General features: G+C 38.1%; 3 protein-coding genes and 1 non-coding gene across 5 annotated transcripts; 2 read left to right on the top strand and 2 right to left on the bottom strand.

Moving 5' to 3' along the window:
* Positions 1-346: 346 nt before the first annotated feature.
* Positions 347-427, bottom strand: TRNAL-AAG (transfer RNA leucine (anticodon AAG)). The gene has a single exon. It is a non-coding gene; the product is annotated as a tRNA-Leu (tRNA).
* Positions 428-1,238: 811 nt separating this feature from the next.
* LOC135661023 (protein FAR1-RELATED SEQUENCE 9-like) lies at positions 1,239-5,575 on the top strand. The gene is made up of 3 exons (XM_065176449.1): positions 1,239-1,322; positions 1,667-4,261; positions 5,211-5,575. Exon 2 carries the CDS (start codon positions 1,673-1,675, stop codon positions 4,253-4,255), a length of 2,583 nt encoding a protein of 860 aa, XP_065032521.1. The 5' UTR covers positions 1,239-1,322; positions 1,667-1,672; the 3' UTR covers positions 4,256-4,261; positions 5,211-5,575.
* Positions 5,576-6,987: 1,412 nt separating this feature from the next.
* Positions 6,988-12,243, top strand: LOC135661007 (RNA polymerase sigma factor sigB-like). The gene is made up of 7 exons (XM_065176448.1): positions 6,988-7,181; positions 8,523-8,689; positions 9,288-9,893; positions 10,389-10,619; positions 10,720-10,860; positions 11,498-11,698; positions 11,806-12,243. The coding sequence occupies exons 1-7, from the start codon at positions 7,106-7,108 to the stop codon at positions 12,085-12,087; spliced, it is 1,704 nt and encodes a 567-aa protein (XP_065032520.1). The 5' UTR covers positions 6,988-7,105; the 3' UTR covers positions 12,088-12,243.
* Positions 12,244-13,725: 1,482 nt separating this feature from the next.
* On the bottom strand, positions 13,726-18,359 carry LOC135584725 (serine/threonine-protein kinase STY13-like). Of its 2 annotated transcripts, none has more exons than XM_065176447.1 (3): positions 18,135-18,359; positions 16,810-18,000; positions 13,726-14,285 (listed from the first exon to the last, which is right to left on the bottom strand). In XM_065176447.1, the coding sequence occupies exons 2-3, from the start codon at positions 17,718-17,720 to the stop codon at positions 13,946-13,948; spliced, it is 1,251 nt and encodes a 416-aa protein (XP_065032519.1). In that variant the 5' UTR covers positions 17,721-18,000; positions 18,135-18,359; the 3' UTR covers positions 13,726-13,945. The 2 variants fall into 2 exon arrangements, with proteins under 2 accessions (XP_065032519.1, XP_065032518.1); XM_065176446.1 differs by having other exon boundaries at positions 16,810-17,809.
* Between the last annotated feature and the right edge of the window lie 622 nt (positions 18,360-18,981).

Below are 18,981 nucleotides of genomic sequence, written 5' to 3'. Positions count from 1 at the left end.
TAGTCATAGGAGTTACATGACATGATTTATAGTCTATATATCATTAAAAAGGTAAATTCAATTCACGACGTTTCCGTTAATACAAAATATGGGAGGAGTATATATATATATAATTTTAGAGGTTCTCTATGGAGACTTAGAACTTTGGTCTTTCATGTCGCAGTGGAACAATCTTATAATTATATGATTATATCAAGATTCATCCTCTAAATTAGTCATTGGTTTATTTAAAGTAATAATTGATATATATATATATAGTTATAAGTTTTGAATAATTTATAAGTGACTTTATTTGGAAAAAGATTAAAATATGAAAGTGATTTTTCTAAAAAACAGAAAAAATTATTGTTGAGAGTGGGATTTGAACCCACGCCCTTTCGGACCAGAACCTTAATCTGGCGCCTTAGACCAACTCGGCCATCTCAACGTTTGTTGATGATTAATTAAAATAAATTTACTTATACTAATATTTATAATATCTTAAATTATCCACCGACATCATTTACACAAAATACCCACATAATACATACGTATTAGCCATATTAGCCATCCCTCCATTTCTTTGTATAATCATGAGAAATATTATTCCAATTATAATTTAACATTATTAGTGTGTGAGTGAATCAAAACCAATTATTTCCCTCGACCTAAATTAAATATAAATATTTCGAACACATTCTTTCAAGCTTGTCGAAGATCGTATTCATAGTTGTATGTTACGTAAGAGATATCCATACATCATAGCAAATATTGAAGTGTTTTTGTGGGAAGAGCTATCCATACATCATAGCCTTTGATAACTATTTATATGATGAACGTGAATAAAAATAAAGACTTATTAAAAAGGGTGCCAATTAAACCAACGGTTTGGATCGAATCCAATTTAGCGGACTAAGCCCGACCGGTCTGGGCCGGACAGTGGTAGTATCTTTGGGCGAACGGATGAGCGTATCCGCGTCCCGAAATTTCAACCCGAAATGCCGCTCCCACCCACAAGGAGACGTGGGGGCCACAGATGGTGTGAGACATGTGGCTGATCTCGTGCGTGAAGAATGTGAAGATAGTGAGTATTGATCCTCGAGTGGTCAAGGAGCGCTTTTTCTTTGCTTGGGCTTCTTAGGGTTGCGATGCGATGCGGTGAGAGTAGGGCGTCGTCGCACCACCCACGGGGTGGAGAGAGTGAGGAGATCGGAGCGCGATAGAGACGCCAAGGCACCGAGCTACGGCCGAAGCTGGAAGTAAACTTGCCTTACCTCTTCCGAGTCACCTGTTCTGTTTCGATTTATCGAATCCATTTCCTCGTTTCGTTCGATTCGTTGCTCGTTAGGGTTCCTTCCCGTTATCTTTCCGCTCATTTCTTTCTCTTACTGAGTTTTCCCGTTCCTCGCTGTTTTTGATGATCTTTGATATTTCTCTCGTATCGTTCGTCTTCTGGATCACTTTCTGCGTTCTCTTGTTGGGATTTTCCGGATCAATTTCCTGCCTTTCGCAGGTTTCGAGTAGTAGATCGTGGGAAAGATGGTTTCTTTGGTCACGGAGTTTCAATTCTTTTGTATTGTGTTTGGTTCGAGCTGATTGGAGTGGATTTATGTATAGTTGATAGCTGTCGTACCTTCCCACTCACTGTTTTGCTCATGTTTTTGAGCTGATTATGATCTTTTTGCAGTTTGGGATGATGGATGGTAACCCCCACGGCGTTAATGGATTGATAGAACAGCATGTGGAGCTCGAGGACGACAGCATTAACTTCTGGACGACACTCGGTGTCAGTCCTCATGTCCACGTTGGGGAGCCCGAGCATCCTCTTGTGCCACAGCATCACCACCACCACATACAGCAGCAGCAACAGCAGTCTCTTGAGCTGGTGGAACAGTCAGTCCGAAGAGAGCTTTTCGCAGTGGAAGGGGATCGAAGACTAGAACCCTTTGTTGGTATGGAGTTTGAATCTGGGGAGGCTGCAAAGACTTTCTATATAGCATATGCTGGACGTGTGGGCTTCTCTGTTCGCATTGCCAGGTCACGACGGTCGAAATGCAACGAGTCCATCATAATGCTGCGATTTGTGTGCTCAAGAGAAGGGTTCAGCAGAGAGAAGCGTATTATTGCTGGCAAGAAGACGAGGAAACGGGCTGCTTCCATAAGAGAAGGGTGTAAGGCGATGCTTGAGGTGATTCGAAGAGGTGATGAGAGATGGGTCGTGACGAAGCTCATGAAGGAGCATAATCATGAACTTGGGATGCCAAGCAGGGTGCACTACATTGCCACAGAGGGAGATGCTGTGATGGATCCATATATCGGGATGGAGTTTGAATCTCTTGAGCTTGCCAAGACATTTTATTATGCATACGCAGGCCGTGTGGGTTTTGAAGCTCGTGTTCGACAGTCACGCCGATCATTGCATGATGAATCCCTTAAAATGTTGAAACTTGTTTGTTCAAAGCATCGCCATCATTCAGGGAGGGATAATGGTAGTGATGATAACAAGAGGGTACAGATTCAAGATCCGTCAAAAGAAGGTTGTGATGCACTATTTGAGATAATTCGGAAAGATGCAGACATTTGGATGGTTTCCAAACTCGTACTGGAGCATAATCATGAACTGAAACCTTCTTTGCGAAGCAAGGTTCGATGTGTCCGATCTCAAGGAGAGATACTGGTCATTGCGAAAAACTTTGCTGATACCCGCAATCTTCTGCTAAATGGCCAAGACACACAGCATCCAAGGGAGATTCGGTATAATGATTTAGGACCAGATGATGCTCAAAATCTGCTTGAATACTTCAAGAAAACACAAGCAGATAACCCTTTCTTTTATTATGCTGTACAGATTGAAAATAATAATTGCATGACCAACATCTTTTGGGCTGATTCTAAAGCTCGAATGGCTTACTACTACTTTGGTGATGTTGTTAGATTTGACACAAAATACATAAATGACAAGGAGCTGATGCCTATTGTTATGTTCACAGGTGTAAACCATCATCAACAACCAGTAGTTTTTGGATGTGCTCTGATGGTAGATGAGACAGAAGCATCATTTACTTGGCTTTTTGAGAATTGGCTTGTAGCAATGCCTGCACTGCATCCTGTCTCATTGATTACTGAACTAAACAGGACAATTACATCAGTTGTTGCTAAGACATTATCACAAACACGTCATTGTTTTTGCAAGGCACAGATCTTAAGTACCATACAGGAGGAATTGCCTGATTTATTTTCAGAACACATCCCTTTTCAAGGAGAATTGAAAGCATGCGTTGATGAGTCTGAAACGATTGAATCATTTGAATCATGCTGGGATGCAATGATAAATAGGTATTGTCTGAAGGAGAGTGCTTATATGCAATCACTATACAATATCCGTCATCAATGGGTTCCAGTCTTTGTAAAGCAAACATTCCTTGCAGAAGTCCCTGGATCACAAAGTTGTGAAAACTTTGACAAAGTTATTGAAAAATATTTCACAACAAAAACCCCCTTACGGACGGCTGTTAGGCAACTATCTCAGACGCTTGCAAACCGGTATGAAAAAGAAGCACAAGCTGAGTTTGTAACATTGTTTGAAAAGCCATTTTTGAGGACTGCATCACCAATGGAAAAACAGGCAGCTGGTATCTACACAAGATCAATTTTTGACAGGTTTCAAGAGGAATTTGTTGAATCTTTGGGTTATCATGTGGATAAAATAGAGGATGGACCTATTAGTAAATATAGAGTGATGAGAAATGAAATTGATGATGAAATATACAGTGTTGATTTTAATTCCACTGAGAATAAAGCACACTGCAGTTGTTTCATGTTCGAGTTTTCTGGCATTTTGTGTCGACATGCGCTAAGAGTCTTTATAATCAATGGTGTTCGTGCTCTTCCTAATAATTACATATTGAAACGGTGGACAAAACATGCTAAGAGTGGCTTTGTCTTGGATGATTACGGTGTTGAGCTCAGAGGTAATGCTGAGGACCCTTCAATAGCACGATATAATGATCTCTGCCGTGATGCCATACGATGTGCAAGAGAGGGAGCAACATCTACAGAATTTTATGCAGTTGCAAAGGATGCTCTCCAGAAGGCTATAAATGAGATAGTGTCTGCAAAGCAAAAGAGAGGGCAGCAAACTCTGCAGAGTTTTATTACTTCACAGAAAAAGCAAACCAAAAAGGTTGTGAAGATCACTCCTAATAAAGATGCCTCTGGTAAGAACTTGAAGAAGCTAACATCAACAAAACTACTGGCAGAGAATGACATCAGATGATACAGTGTAAGATGAACCACGATATAAATGTCTTTTTGTTGTTTCATCAGCATAGTTTTAGGCTTTTAGCTACAGTATTATCTGTTGCCATTCATAATGCTGTAGAAGGTGAGCTGTGTATTATCGGGATGGAGCATATATGTACATAGGTGCACAGAAATACTGTTAGTAGCTTAAGTTCTGCCTGCATTTCAATGTTTGGGTTCCTTTTTGTTTTTTTTTTTCATATACTTTTTTGTTGGTTAGCTTAAAGAAAGTTCATATGTCCTATAAAAGTGGCCTAGTAACTTTCTTTAAACTTTTTTTTTGGGTTAAAAGGTCCTCCGATTATGTAAATCAGCATATCATCTTGTCTTTTAAGGTGACAGCATCATACACTGGTAAGAAGACAGTCTACAGTGTATTGCTTCTTTCTTTGCATTTTGTTGTGTTTACTCTGGCATGATGGAGGCAAGTGTTGACCAAGGAGGATTAAGAACCTTGTTCTGTTATATGCTAACATCAGGAAGCATGGGAAGTGTGATCGAAGAATAATGCGCTAATCGTTGACACACTTTTTTTGTTTCTTCTTATTTTGGCTTTATTAGGACTTAATGTGGTACAAAAAATCTGAACTTCCATATATCCCTTAAATCTATGGGATAGTACAATGGTTTAATAATAATTCAATGGCCATGAGATGGATGCCGAAGCATAGCCTGTATTCTTCTTTCTTTTATTTATTGTGTGTATGCCAGTGTGAGTATGTTGTGGGTTGAGGTTTAAGATCATAAAATGGGCTTTGTGTTCCCATATGTATAAGTTGATTTTGTATTCTGACATCGAGCATGTTGTTAAACTTGTCTTAAAATAAAATGAATTTGGTTAGTTTTATCTGATACACATGATCTTTTTTTTAAGCATTAGTTGATTCTAGGTGATGTAGAGCTGTTCTAATGATGAGGTTACATTACAGGCCTCAAAGATTGATGGAAGTCTTTGTTGCTTTCTTGGGACAGTTGAATTTTTTCTTGCTTCCTTGAAATCCTGAGCTCCACTCGTCAAGGTTGGACTTCAACTATCCTCTTTTGTACGGTGTAAATATAGCTCTGGTCACATGAATAGCCATCTTATGTTCTCATGTATACCATCTCTCTGCTCACAGTACAGTGGCTATGTGCATCTTAGTAGATTCCCCTTTCTGTTTTTGTCTTGATAGTTGGGATGCTTTTACATGGCTGAAAAGTGCAACTACTTCTTTGTGGATTGTTGTGTGTTTCTACTGTCTCTTGGAATATTAGTACTCATGAAACATATCTACCACCATTTTGGAACTAGTCACCTTTCTGTGGTTCTTACAGATGAAAGTGATCATTGTAGTAATCCCTTGGTTACATTATTACTTTTCCAATTCATTTATCCTGTATCTGAAGCATGATGTATTTTGGTTAAATCAATTCCTTAGTCTGTGTATTCGTAGTCACGGAGATGTTTTAATTAAGGCTCATCACCAATATTAGCTCATTTTCTATGTTTCCGGTTTGAAACTTCAGCATAATTCTATGGTGCATTGGATCAGATTGAGAGATCTTTTTTAGCAAAACCTTCTGAAATTTTACAGTTCTGTCATTAGAATTTGATGAAATTTGATTCTTTATCTGGTATCCAACGGTCATCTTCCATTCTCATCCAGTGCATGATGATTTTTTATGTGGAAATTACATTTGATTTATAAGATTTTTCTGAGCATTTGGTTTTCAGTCATTGAATTGGTCACAACATGATTCTTTATCAGTTCAGACAATTATCTACTGCCAAAGGTGACATTGTTTTATTGTGTGCATTATAACTCAAACCTGTAAGTTTCAGATAAACTGAGCAGCTACAGAGACAAGTCTCAGCCTCTCTCGGGTGAGTCTCTTCATTTCTGTTCTTGTTGTTCTCCCCATGCTCAGATATGGCTGAGTAGTCCAATATGGTATGACTGAAGATCTGAGATAAAAAATAATTATCATATGAGAGCCAATTGATTCATGTCATTGGGTTATTGGCTGAACCATTCAACAGGTTTGACTATATATTTAATAATTTCTCAAATAAATGTAATAATATATTAGATTAAGATATAAAATATATGAATAGAACGAAAATATCCTTCTCTTTTTCTTTTTCCTTTCGAGAAGGTAAAGGATGATTAGCATCAACTGGGAGCATGAGGTTGTCGAGAAGAGAAAAAGAGATTAAAATAGGTAATACAAGGGTTATAAATAATATATTATTTTAAAATAGGTAATTCAAGAAGTTGTAAATATGTTTAAAATAGATAATATATGTAAATAGTAAAATAATATTTGTATTATTTTTAAAGAATTATCAATAGTAAAAAAATTGTTGATAGTAAAAAAAAAGTCGTGATAATAAATTTCATTTAAAAAAATGTAAATATTTTGATGATACATAAAAAGTGGGGAAATATTTGTAAGATTCAAACGGTCTAATTAATGAATCCGAAATCGGAGACCATCAAATCAATGGCAACTGCTGATTCGACATGCTAAATGATCAACACACTTCCATCTGCAAAGATCACAACAATACACCGAATCAAACTAATGTTCCAATCATCAAAAAATTGATCAGGTCTCACAAAATTTCCAATCAAACCACCCACAGCTCGGTTCAATTTTGAAACACCGACCCGAGCGGTCGAGCCGGGCCGGTTCGTGTCTTATCCTGACGGCATCGCTCTGTATCTAATCTTTCTCGCGTGCGTTCTCTCACCTAAGAGGCGGCGTCGGAGGAGGCTCGTCCACGGTGCTCTTCTTCGTCTGCCTGCAGCGTAGCCCCGAACTCCCCCCGAGGACGGCTTGGATGGCGTGCTTGGTGCCGCAGTTCAAGCCCCCTTCCTCCGACTCCCTCGCCAGGCCCTCCCTCCCCTCCCTTCACCGTAAGTAGACTCTGATCTTTGATCTGCTTCTTCTTTGGCCCCTGGTTGATTCGTCCCGGAGTGCCCTGTTAAACTGATCGAGGGAGCGAATTCGAGTTCGAGCTCTGTTTAGAGTCATTTGTTAACGATGAGTTCGGTTTTCCAATGCCAATAGATGAGTCGTGCTCTGTTGTGTTTCCTTATCTAAGTGGCTTAATGGAGGCGGCATTTTCTCGGTTAATTGCTATGGATGGAGGCTTATTGCTGATAAGATTTATTAGTAGCTAACATTGCGTTTGAATTTGACTCGTGTACTGCGCTCAGTGTCTGTTGCTGAAGTGGTGGTAGTTCGATCGGACAGACTGAATGCGCTTAATAGCTATCAAGGTTTCGATCATCAATGAAGTCTAAGGATAAAAGAGAATGGGATATATCTAAAGAATACATTAGAAACTCACAGTTCATTCATGGTTTAGTGTAGCTAATGTAAATTGATTCGTTATATTGGGAATTTTATGTTAGCATTTGTGATTTAGTGAGTTGCAAAAGCTACATTGTTTTTTCATACATGATGCAGAATTTGGGAGTAATATAGTTTGAAAAGCATGATATTTAAGCCTTTTGAAAAGGTAGATTGGAAACGCTAGTTCAAACACAAGCATGATTTAGTTAAGTTTGAACAAGGCCTGGCCAATACAGGATCTAGGATGCGTCATACAAAGTGCAACCTTAATTTTGCAAGTAAAGAGGTTGTTTCCAGGACTCCTATCTGGTAACTTAGATGGCAAAGAAGAAACCTTATTGTGACTCCACATGTCGCCTCTTGTCATGAAACACGATACTTAAAGAATTACTCTTTGGTGAATTTGCGCTTCAACAGCAATTACCTCATACCATAATCTTCTATCATAAGATTGATATGTTGATATGAGAAAAGTTCATCATGTACTCCTTGACTGGACTTAAGATCTCTTGAAATGTTCTTCTATAGAGTCATTGTACTTGCTCATTTGTAAGGTTAAACATGATACTAAGAAGATTCAATCCTGTTCCTTTGACATGTTGCGCAAGAAGTGATGTGATTAAAAATAGGATTTTTTTTATCACATCAAGGTCAGGTTAGATTTATCCAACTTCACATGATGGAGAATGCCTTTTTGGGTCCCGAGGACCTAATCAGCTTTAATCACAAGAAGCATAAACTAGTAAGGTCAGTGATTCTGGAATGCTATATGCTCTCCTATATCTACACGGCTATTCTGTCGAGCTTTTTGAATGTTAATGTACACTGTCTTGAGTTGTTTATCTTATTTGATCTAGTTTACAGCAGCTAATTTTTTTTAAAAAAAATTTTGATTGCAGCAAGGGCCAGAGAATTTGTTTGTTTCCGCAGTCGGTGTGTTTTATCCCCTACAACTGCTGTAATTGATTTTGAGCGGATACCTAAGTTGGAAGCTCATTCAACCTCTTCATCCACCTGTGCCATTAGACCATTAACATATTCTGGATCTGTTGGTCCACCCACCAAGGTCAGTGGTTGATTCGTGATACATTCCAGAAATTATAAGAAAATGATTTTTCAAGTCATAAGATTTGAAAAAGATCCATTTGTGTATGTTAGTATTCTCGGACCTGTCTCGAGTTTTTGACACATTTTTAATGTTTTAACCAGAGGTACTGGAAATATTCCCAGGTGAATATTTAGTTAAGCGACACTGTAAAGGTTAAAATTTTTTGGTGAAACAGAAAATTTGTAATGATTTCCTACCATATTTGAGCCACTCAAAATTGCCAATCTCACTTGAGAATATGAAATGTTAGAGATTTAGTTTTTCTAACATCAAAACATGAAGCGTCTGTTATTGAATTGTGCTCTTATGTAGAGTTTAGAGGTCCAAACCCAAATCTGAAACCACATTAGTTGATTTCCATTGGGCTGCACTCATGCATCCTCGGTACTTCATTTTTGCTTAATTCCTGTGCAGAATTTAACTTAGTGGTGCTTTTTTAACATAAATCTGATAAAAGAAAAGCTCATAATTTTACTGCTTGTTAACTTTACTAGGCAAATCCAGATCAATTTTCCTTAGCTCAGTTAGGAACATCTCTTCTGTATTGTGTTCTCAGACTAGCATTGAAGCAACCTTGGCTTCGGAAACACTTCTTACATGTGATGAGGCAGTAATAGCAGCTGCTGCTGCTGAAGCAGTTGCTCTTGCTAGAGCAGCGCTTGAACTTGCAAAAGATGCAGCTCAGATGATAGGGAAGAACCTGTCAGCAGAAGTTGAGAAGCTGGAAGAGACTCCATCAGAAGCTGACATCAAGTGGCTTGAGAGGGTTAGCCTTACTGAAACAGAATGGGCTGGCTTTACCAACCATCCTGCTGCAACAGAAACTATACCGTTTGAATATAATGTTTCCCTAGATCAATATGCAAGTACAGATATATCCAGTTCAACATTTGATGAACCTGAATTCCAAGGGATGCAACATATTGAAAACATCGCTGTGAGATCTGGGCGCCAAATTGAGAGAAGAGCTAGAAGAGCAAGAGCAGCAGACAAGGCTACTGCTGGTGTTATTTCTTTAAAGTCTGGTTCCTCTGGAAAGAAAAAGCGTTCTGCTTTTCAGGAGATTGACTATTCAGATCCCTTGCGTTACTTGAGGGGAACAACAAGTACATCAAAGCTTCTCACAGCAGCCGAAGAAGTAGAATTGTCAGAGGGAATTCAGGTACGAACTAATGCATTTGAAGTTTCAAGCTGTTTATTGCTACAGATGTCTGTGAATGGCTTAGACAACTTTCTTCCTTGGTTTGTCTGTTTGTATTATTACGACTTGTAGAAAGGTTTTATTTCTATGGAGTACGTGTGGTTGTAGATATAATTACAAAACGTGAAGACAAAAAAAAGTATATTTATTACATTACATTGAAGCTTGCAGGTTTTCCACTGATTGTCTGCATCTGCAAAATCAGAGTGGTATTCCCTGTGGCTTGTTTTTACTATTTGAACTGTAAAAGGTCAAAACTGAGTGGTTCTTTTTAACTTCGGTCAACTTTGATAAAACATATTGGCCACATGATATGTTGCTTTCTTGCAAAATGATTCCCTCAGCATCTAAAAGATAACCACAAAAAGCTCTAGGTGCAAATTCAACCATGATGCTAAAGTCTTTATCCAGACTTTCATCTACGTCTAACTTTTTCTTCTTACTGAATGTCATCAGAGTCTACTAAAGCTAGAAAGGCTACAACAGGACCTTGCAGAGCGAAATGGTTGTCAACCAACCTTTGCCCAATGGGCTGCAGCTGCTGGAATTGATCAGAAGACTCTGAGGAAGCGCATAAACCATGGCACATATTGCAAGGATAAAATGATTAAAAGTAACATACGACTAGTTATATCAATAGCAAAAAACTATCAGGGTGCAGGAATCAACCTTCAGGATCTTGTTCAGGTGCTTCCTTATATTACATGCATGGGGATTGATTTTTCATTGTAGTCTTCTTGGTGCAGTGTCAAGTTTCAGGATGTTGAATTTTGAATTTTTCTTGCAGGAAGGATGCAGAGGCCTGGTAAAGGGTGCTGAAAAATTTGATGCTTCTAAAGGCTTTAAGTTTTCAACATATGCACATTGGTGGATCAAACAGGCTGTTCGTAAGTCTCTTTCAGAACAATCCAGGACTATTAGATTGCCTGTAAGTTTCCATTTAATATTTTTATGTGGATTTTTCAATTGGTACCATGCATTTCTTTAGGAATAGGACAGAAACCAAATGCATTAGAGAAGAAAAACATAGTTATACTGTGAGTGCCATAAATAATGGACACGCATGCACGTGCACACACACACACACACACTATATATATATATATATATATATATATATATATATATATATATATATATAATTAGTTCTTGTATATTATAAGAATTTAGCTCCCATAACATGCTAAAATTCAGAATGCAGAGGCATGCATGATATCACTATGTTGTTTATTGTGCTGTAGTTTTCTGTACTTTGGCTCTTGAGAAAGTGGTTAGAGAATAGTGTTCTCCTTCCATTTCTTTCAGTGCCTTGTTTAGGTGTAATTCCTACATGAATTGAAGATCAACATTCTTCATTATGGAATAGACGTTCTTAACCTTGAAAACTAAGTGAACAATGAGAAAAGTTATGTAATCTAAAGGCCAGTCTCTAAGCTAAATGTTAAGGGTCTTAAGGCATTAATTTCTAAATCTCATTCACGGGAGAAACATTATGGTTCTGCTTGTACTTGTTTCTGGATATCCAAATGTGAAAAATAAGTATCTCTATATTGTGGGTTCCACAGTTTCATATGGTTGAGGCAACTTACCGAGTCAGAGAGGCCAAAAAGAAACTGTACAGTGATAACGGAAGGCATCCTGACAATGAAGAAGTTGCAGAAGCAGCTGGGTTATCAATGAAGAGGCTTGCTGCTGTGATGCTGACCCCTAAAGCTCCAAGATCTCTGGATCAGAAGATCGGAATCAATCAGAGCCTGAAAGCTTCAGTTTGTCACATCCTATTCTAGGATTTTTATATACATCTTTTTATCATCAACCAATCTAGTTTTTAGTCTCATGTACTTTTGAGTTTAACAGGTGTAGTTTTCCACAGGAAGTCATTGCTGATCCTGCTGCCAAGACATCAGAAGACATACTCATGAAGCAATTCATGAGGGAGGATCTGAACAAGGTGCTGGATACCTTAAATCCGAGGGAGAAGCAGGTCGTGAGATGGAGATTTGGGCTTGAAGATGGAAGGATGAAGACGCTACAAGAGATTGGAGAGTTGATGGGAGTGAGCAGGGAGAGGATTCGGCAGATAGAGTCCTGTGCTTTCAGAAAACTGAAGAGCAAGAAGAGAACAAAGAATTTGCGGCAATATATAATTTTGTAAGTTATTTTAGATCCCCCGATGTCGTAGCTGCACATTCTTTTCCTCACAACCAATCATCAGAACTTGTAATTCTCCCATTCACATTTTGTATATTTAAAATTCAATGTAGAGAACTGCAATTATCTAACGAAAGGCTCAAGAATTAGCAGTAGTCAATCTGTTTTTTCTGGTTGTAGTATGGCGGAAGCAGCGACTTAAATAGACTTCTTTCACATCATTAAGAATAATCTCTATATTTGTGGAATCCATTGCTCAGAAGTATCAACTCATAAACTGTCATCTCTAAACTTATCATCAAATGGTTTAAAATATTATTTTTTTGGGAATTTATGCATGTTTTGTTGCAAAGAGTAAGGATCCCAAGGATAGTCCTAGTAATTGTCAAAGTCGTACAAGGTAAATTAGTTAATATCATTAAGATCTATTGGATTCATCTTGGGTAGGATTTAGTATACCATCAACATATCAATATAATATTTTAAATGTAAACTTATTGGATGAGGTTTTGAATTCTTATTCTATGAAAAGTGGGTCTCATGACGGGTATTAGAAAGGTACACCGTCTCTATATGTTTTTGGTGTAAAGCACATACAAAGCATGTTTCTCCCAAGTAATACAGTGTGGTATATATTGATTCGATCAACCATTGGGGTGCCGATTTTTGGTGTAAAGCACATACAAAGCATGTTTCTCCCAAGTAATACAGTGTGGTATATATTGATTCGATCAACCATTGGGGTGCCGATCTACGCTCAAAGCTAGATGATCAAATCCGATTTGTTATTTATTATTATTATTATCATTTCTTTTAAATGTCCTATCATATGATGTATTAGGACTTGTGACTCACTTGTCGTTGCTAACGCATCCTCCTCGTTACGATACATTCCGATACCAATAAATCTCCTTGTCCTTTTTCTTCATTGTCTCTTCTTTTTCTTTTTCTTATCGGATCTTCTTTCTTCCACTTCTTCTACATCGTCTCTTCTTTTTCTTTTTCTTATCAGATCTTCTTTCTTCCACTTCTTCCTCGCACCTTGCCTTATCGATACCTATATCAGTCCCTCGTGGATTGATGTGGATCTGATATCTAAAATTGAATGGTGCATCATGGATTGGCGTGGGTGTGGTATCCGAAATTGAATATCAAAAATAAAAACATTTGTCATCATTGCATGAAAATAAATAGAACGAAAAAAAAGGAATACTTGCAAAATGGAATGGATATCGCAAGGACATCGTATCATTGATCTTAGTAAAGATGATAATGCAACTGGACTGATGGTAATACATATAATCCATCCATCCATCTGCAACAGAATCGTATATAATAATTTTCAGCAGCTCATCGTGGAGGCACATCAGAGAATGAAATAAAAAGTTTCAGTGAATCTGAAGCCTCTAATTCTGAAAAAACAAAAAAAGAAAAGATTTGATAAAATTTCAGTAACTCCTGCTATGAATTTTTGGTGTTCTCTGGATAGGTTAATCCTAGTCTATGCTATCCAAACATCAAATAAATGAAGTTCTAATATCATTCATATAGTCTCAAACATCCAACAGGCCTGCTGAGATTACGCTGTGTTAGATACCAACTCGTGTAACACATCTTGTAGAAGTTTAGAGGAAAAACAGAGTGACGATAAGAGTGAAACACCTTCATTTCACAGAGAAGCCATGAACTAAACACAGGCAGAGCTGCCAACAAAAAAAACAGATTTATCTTAATCGTAAATATTTCTGCAAAGGCCGGGCAAATAAAATCCACATACAGAACAAATTTTTCTACTTTAACCAGTCCGTTGATTGGCTGCCTTCATTCTATCTCTAGTAACTTTCATGAACCTGTTTCCAATTTCAGTCTGTGGTCATCGGTTCGGACATGCAACATCTAAATCGAGCCTTTCGGACAGTGCTTACGATCTCCATCTCTGCAGTCTCCAGCATTCTAACAACCTCGGTGAAGGGAGGACGCACATCAGGGTTTGCGTCCCAGCAGCGGGTCATTATCTCACCAAGCACCGGAAGGCAATCATGCGGTATGATCGGTCGGACACCCTTGTTAACGACAGCAAACGCTGCCTGCACAGCTGTCATGTTCTGGAAGGGAAGCATACCAGTTATAAGCTCCCACAACACAATGCCAAAACTGTAAACATCAACTTTGTGATCGTATGGTCTATGCTGGATCATCTCTCTGCATACAAGACATTAGTCCAATTAGGCAGCAAACTGGATCTGACAAAGTAAAAACAAAACAGTTGTGAATTTTAGTTGGAAAAGCAAAGTTCTGTTTCAACAGTTGGATATATATATATATATATATATATATATATATATATATATATATATATATATATATATAAGACAAGATAAACAAATAAGGTACTGAACTATCTGTACTTGCTCAGACATATTATGATCATGATGCCTCATTACCACATTAATATTTTTCATCAGAAAAAAACCAAGGTTTCTCAAGCTGGCCAGAAAATTTCAGGCTGCAAAGGAACAGATGGAACACAATGTTTCACAAGATCCTAGAGTGAGCTTAATCCAGTTCATCATAATAGACTGCATCAGATATGCCTAAATAACTCTGTTGAACAACGGAACCACCAAACATCAACTGCATTGACTAATTTGAAGCAGATGTAGGAAATATAACAAATATACCAAATGAGAGTCAAGTTTCTACAAGTATTCATTTTGAACAAGTAATATACATTTTGAACAAGTAATATACATTTTGAACAGAATATCAAAAAAATAATTTTTCATGTACTGTGTTGCATATCTATTCTTTTTTTCTGAAAAAAAATAGCCCACTGTGATATCTGAAGTTCCATGTAGAATAAGACGATTTAAAAGAAAAACTTCAGAAAGCCTTGGTATGAGAAAGGTTATTTCCCTTATCAATCTCAGATACTAAACACTTTATTCGAAGCACTTGAGTCAGCCTACAACTTCTTGTTGCTGTATGGGAAAAACCCACTGATACAACTGCAAATTCACAAATCTCATATCTATCATAATGCTACATTAGATTTGATGAATTTAAATTTCCGGTTTAGAAACAATCTAAATTTTACTATTGGCATCTATGCATGGTAAAGCCTGCATGTAGTGCACCATTATGGGCCTATTCAATGTGCATGCCAAGTTATACTACTAAACACAAAGAGCAATGGTGTATCTGGCAAGGTAAGACGGGATCATCACACCATACTAGAGTCGAAAGTGAAGACCAGTAGTTAATGAATAAGACATGAGAAATAAATATAATATATCTATCAGCACAGTTTTACCATTGAAAAAGTTTTTTGCATTAGTAAAACCGAACACTGGAAAAACTAACTTGAAGCAATCCACTAGACTCCTTATAACAATTTATGACCTCAAGAAAAAATAAACGAAGTTAAAGACCATAAAGAATATACAAAGCTAATGACACAAGGAAAGAAGCCTCAGAAAATTTTGTTAGTTGAAAAACCCATTCCAGAAAAACCAGACATAACACTGAACCTGTATATACGTGTCCTTGGAAGCATTACCCGCAATTTTCAGTAAAAGGGAATCAACAAAAGCTAATCAAGAAAAGTTCCATATGCCTAACTAATCAAAGATTATTCAAGAAACAAGTTCATTAATCAGCAAATTAATTTTATTTTCAAGATTTTACTTTAGGAACACAAGTTGATGAGCCAACCCAACGGAGCAATTTATATAAGCTTTGCCTCAAAAGAGATATATGAAAACAATAATATAACAGAACTACAAAAGGCATCAGTACTGCCAGTCGATACCAGCTTTCTGCTCAATAGTAGTCTCAAATAAAGCACTTGACACCAAGTAAGCACACATGCACAGAAGATGTTGGATGACATTTGCATAACCATAGAAAATATAACCATGAGATCATCAATTATCTATGAAACACAAGTAATACACTGTAAGCCTAAATTAATTCAAACCAGATGTGTGAGTTGGCTTTCTTTCTTGCATTTTCTGAGGCAAAAAGCTCCCTTCCTTGCATTTTTCTCATCCAATAGTAAGATCCCCTATAAAAGGAAGATATACTACGAAAAACAAAACTTGACATCACAGTTTTAAACAAATTAAAAAAATAATTCTAAGGGGCTTTCTGATTGTCTTTAACTACACAGACTGGGAACCTTTTGTATATTGGGTGTCACGCTAAACTGGAAAATGGATTTTCATCAAACTTGTTTTTCCAATTTTCTTGTCAGATTTTATAAAACAAGAACATAGAATAGCAAAAGCATGATTTCTTAAAATTCATTCTCAACAATTTGCATAATTATATAAGTAACATCCAACAATGACAGAACATATGAAAGTAGAGGTAAAATCTCACAAGCATTGGGAGGTCTAATTTGCAAGAACAGGAATATACACAATATATTCATGGAACCACAAGATCCTAGCATCTCAAGCAGCTATCATAGAAGGATTTTTGGTCACATATATACAAAAGAAATTGAGACTAGCAGGCAGAATCTTATCAATTATACTTTCTCCATCTATATCCAAAAGCTTAACTTATAAATTATAACCTAAATATACAGTAAGAAGTTTTATTTGAACCATCTTCCAAAATTTATGTAGCAGGTCAAGCAGAACTAGAACATAAATTGCAAACAGAACTTCTTAAGAAATTGTCATGATGATACATCAAGAAAGTAGAATTATTCACTTACGGAGCCATCCAACGGTAAGTTCCAGTCTCCGGCGTCATCCCTTCAGTTTTCACCTCGATACGAGCCACTCCAAAATCAGCAATCTTTATTGATTTGTCTGTGAAAATCAGAAGATTGTCTGACTTGAGATCCCTGTGAATGAAACCTAGCCCATGAACGTAGGCCATTCCCCTTGCGACGTCAAGAGCCTGTCTTACTGCAAGCCTAAGTGGCACTGACCTGTTCTGTCTCTTCATCAAGAACTGCCTCACGGAACCACCCTTAGCATACTCAGTTACAATGCACCACACAACAGGCTTCCTACAAGCCCCGATCAACCTCACAATATTCGGATGCTTCAGAGTGGCCAGCATCATAACCTCCTGCACAAACTGCTGCTCCATCAATTGTGCTCTTTCTAGGTCATTATCTGGCCTCTCCAGCAGCTTAATAGCTACATCTTCTCCATTGTAGGTACCCTTGTAGAGCTTCCCAAAAGCCCCTTGAGCAAAGGGCAGACCCATATTGAGCTTGTTAAGATCAATGGTCCACTCCTCATAACCCTGCAGAGTCTCCGTGGGGTGTCGCATGTCCAACAGGGCATGTACCAATGCATCACCAGTCAGCCCCGGGTTAACCCTGCCAGGTCGGGCGACACTGTGGTCAACAGAGTAATTCGGGGTGGCAATCTGGCGGAGACCGGGGTGGTTGAGGATGCCGGTACGCGAGTCACTCGACCCAACGCTACTGGCGTCCCTTGACATAGCCATGGATCCACCATTGACGCTAGTCTGCATGCTGTTGATGCTATCAATCGACATGTTGGAGCCCTCCCCGAGCTTCCGATAGTACGCCATATCATAGAAGCTGCTTCCGTTGTCGATCCCTCCAACGCTACCCATGATTCCAGGAAATCTGGGGCCTTCCAACATCTCTGATCCGGACAAACCCGTTCCGATGAGCCAAGCCCCAATCTTCACACAGACCCCAGCATTCGAGCTTCAATGCAAGTCCCAAGAACCTAGAACCAAATCAATCCAGTTTTCGCTTCGTCTTATACACAAAATCTCAACTTTCGACCAAATCCACACACACAGCCACAAAGTGAGACGAAATCAACAAGAATCGAGGCACCACTTTTCCGCTTGTTTCAAGAATTACCGACAAAACCGAGTTGATTACCTCCGAATCCACTACATCTAGACGCAACACCTACGATAAACTCCACAAGGGAAATAGAAACCAAATCACAGAAAAACAGCAAGCATTCAGCGGGGAAACGATCGAAGACTCCATGAAAACCAACCAGTCTCGGCCGAGGGGCGACGGATTTCGACGGGACTTACCTCTATCGAGAGAAATTATCTCCCGAGATAAAGACCGAGGAACAAGCCAGGATCGCGAGCGCGCAAGGCGGGGATGGGGGAAGACGAGGAGGAACAGCGAGTAGGTGAGCACTTGTGACCCCTTTCTTGGAGGACCGGAGAGGGACACGACGACCACGGAGTGAGCGAAGAGCGAGTCGTTTCCTTCTCTCCCTCTCTCTCTCTCTCTCTCTCTCTCTCTTTCTTCTCGGTCTCCTTGCAGCCGTTTACTCGAGTTTTTATTTATCTTTTATTTTCTGGGATGGATTTTTTACGTCATGTTTAATTACTTTTTTTGGTCGGCGTGGTCGGCGGACGCGGGTCCGTTAAGCTCGTTTCCTCGCCGTATTGATGCCCCGATTAAATCGCCAGCTTGCATGCATATTCTGGAGGAGATCCCGTTGATCTTTCCGGGATATATATATATATATATAAGTTTCGCATATATTGCTTTTAAAGGGTTATAGTTAAACACTTTCTATTTAATTGAAATCTTCAGGTATATTAATATCGAGAGTATTTTAGATTTTAGTTAGAGTTCAGAAGAGATTGTCCTGGATTTTCTTGATGATCGGTGAATATTAATGTTTGAAGGCAAATTAAAATTTATAATGATAAAAATATTATTATATCAATATATGTGAAATTTCTGTAAACTTACTATTTAAATAAAACACATACTCTTAAAAGGTTAGAATGTTGAAGTACATTTATAAATGTCAAAAATGAAAGCAGGATTTATTATGATAAATCGATAATTTTTTTATCAAATGCTAAGCTTATATTTATATATTCTTTAATTAGATTAAATGATAGAATGGCTAACGAG

The sequence above is a fragment of the Musa acuminata genome, chromosome BXJ1-4 (assembly GCF_036884655.1).
Source record: "Musa acuminata AAA Group cultivar baxijiao chromosome BXJ1-4, Cavendish_Baxijiao_AAA, whole genome shotgun sequence".
In the NCBI taxonomy this organism is placed as follows: domain Eukaryota; kingdom Viridiplantae; phylum Streptophyta; class Magnoliopsida; order Zingiberales; family Musaceae; genus Musa; species Musa acuminata.
Note: the sequence above shows the minus strand (reverse complement) of the source record. Positions and strands in the feature narration are given on the sequence as shown.

What these genes read in the sequence shown, in the direction of transcription:
- LOC135661023 (XM_065176449.1), top strand. Translation starts at nt 1,673, where the DNA reads ATGATGGATGGTAACCCCCACGGCGTTAATGGATTGATAGAACAGCAT.
- LOC135661007 (XM_065176448.1), top strand. Translation starts at nt 7,106, where the DNA reads ATGGCGTGCTTGGTGCCGCAGTTCAAGCCCCCTTCCTCCGACTCCCTC. An exon ending in CTGTTGGTCCACCCACCAAG is followed by an intron (nt 8,690 to 9,287) that starts GTCAGTGGTTGA and finishes TTGTGTTCTCAG; the next exon opens with ACTAGCATTGAAGCAACCTT. An exon ending in ACCTTCAGGATCTTGTTCAG is followed by an intron (nt 10,620 to 10,719) that starts GTGCTTCCTTAT and finishes TTTTTCTTGCAG; the next exon opens with GAAGGATGCAGAGGCCTGGT.
- LOC135584725 (XM_065176447.1), bottom strand. Translation starts at nt 17,720, where the DNA reads ATGTTGGAAGGCCCCAGATTTCCTGGAATCATGGGTAGCGTTGGAGGG. An exon ending in ACTTACCGTTGGATGGCTCC is followed by an intron (nt 14,286 to 16,809) that starts GTAAGTGAATAA and finishes TCTTGTATGCAG; the next exon opens with AGAGATGATCCAGCATAGAC.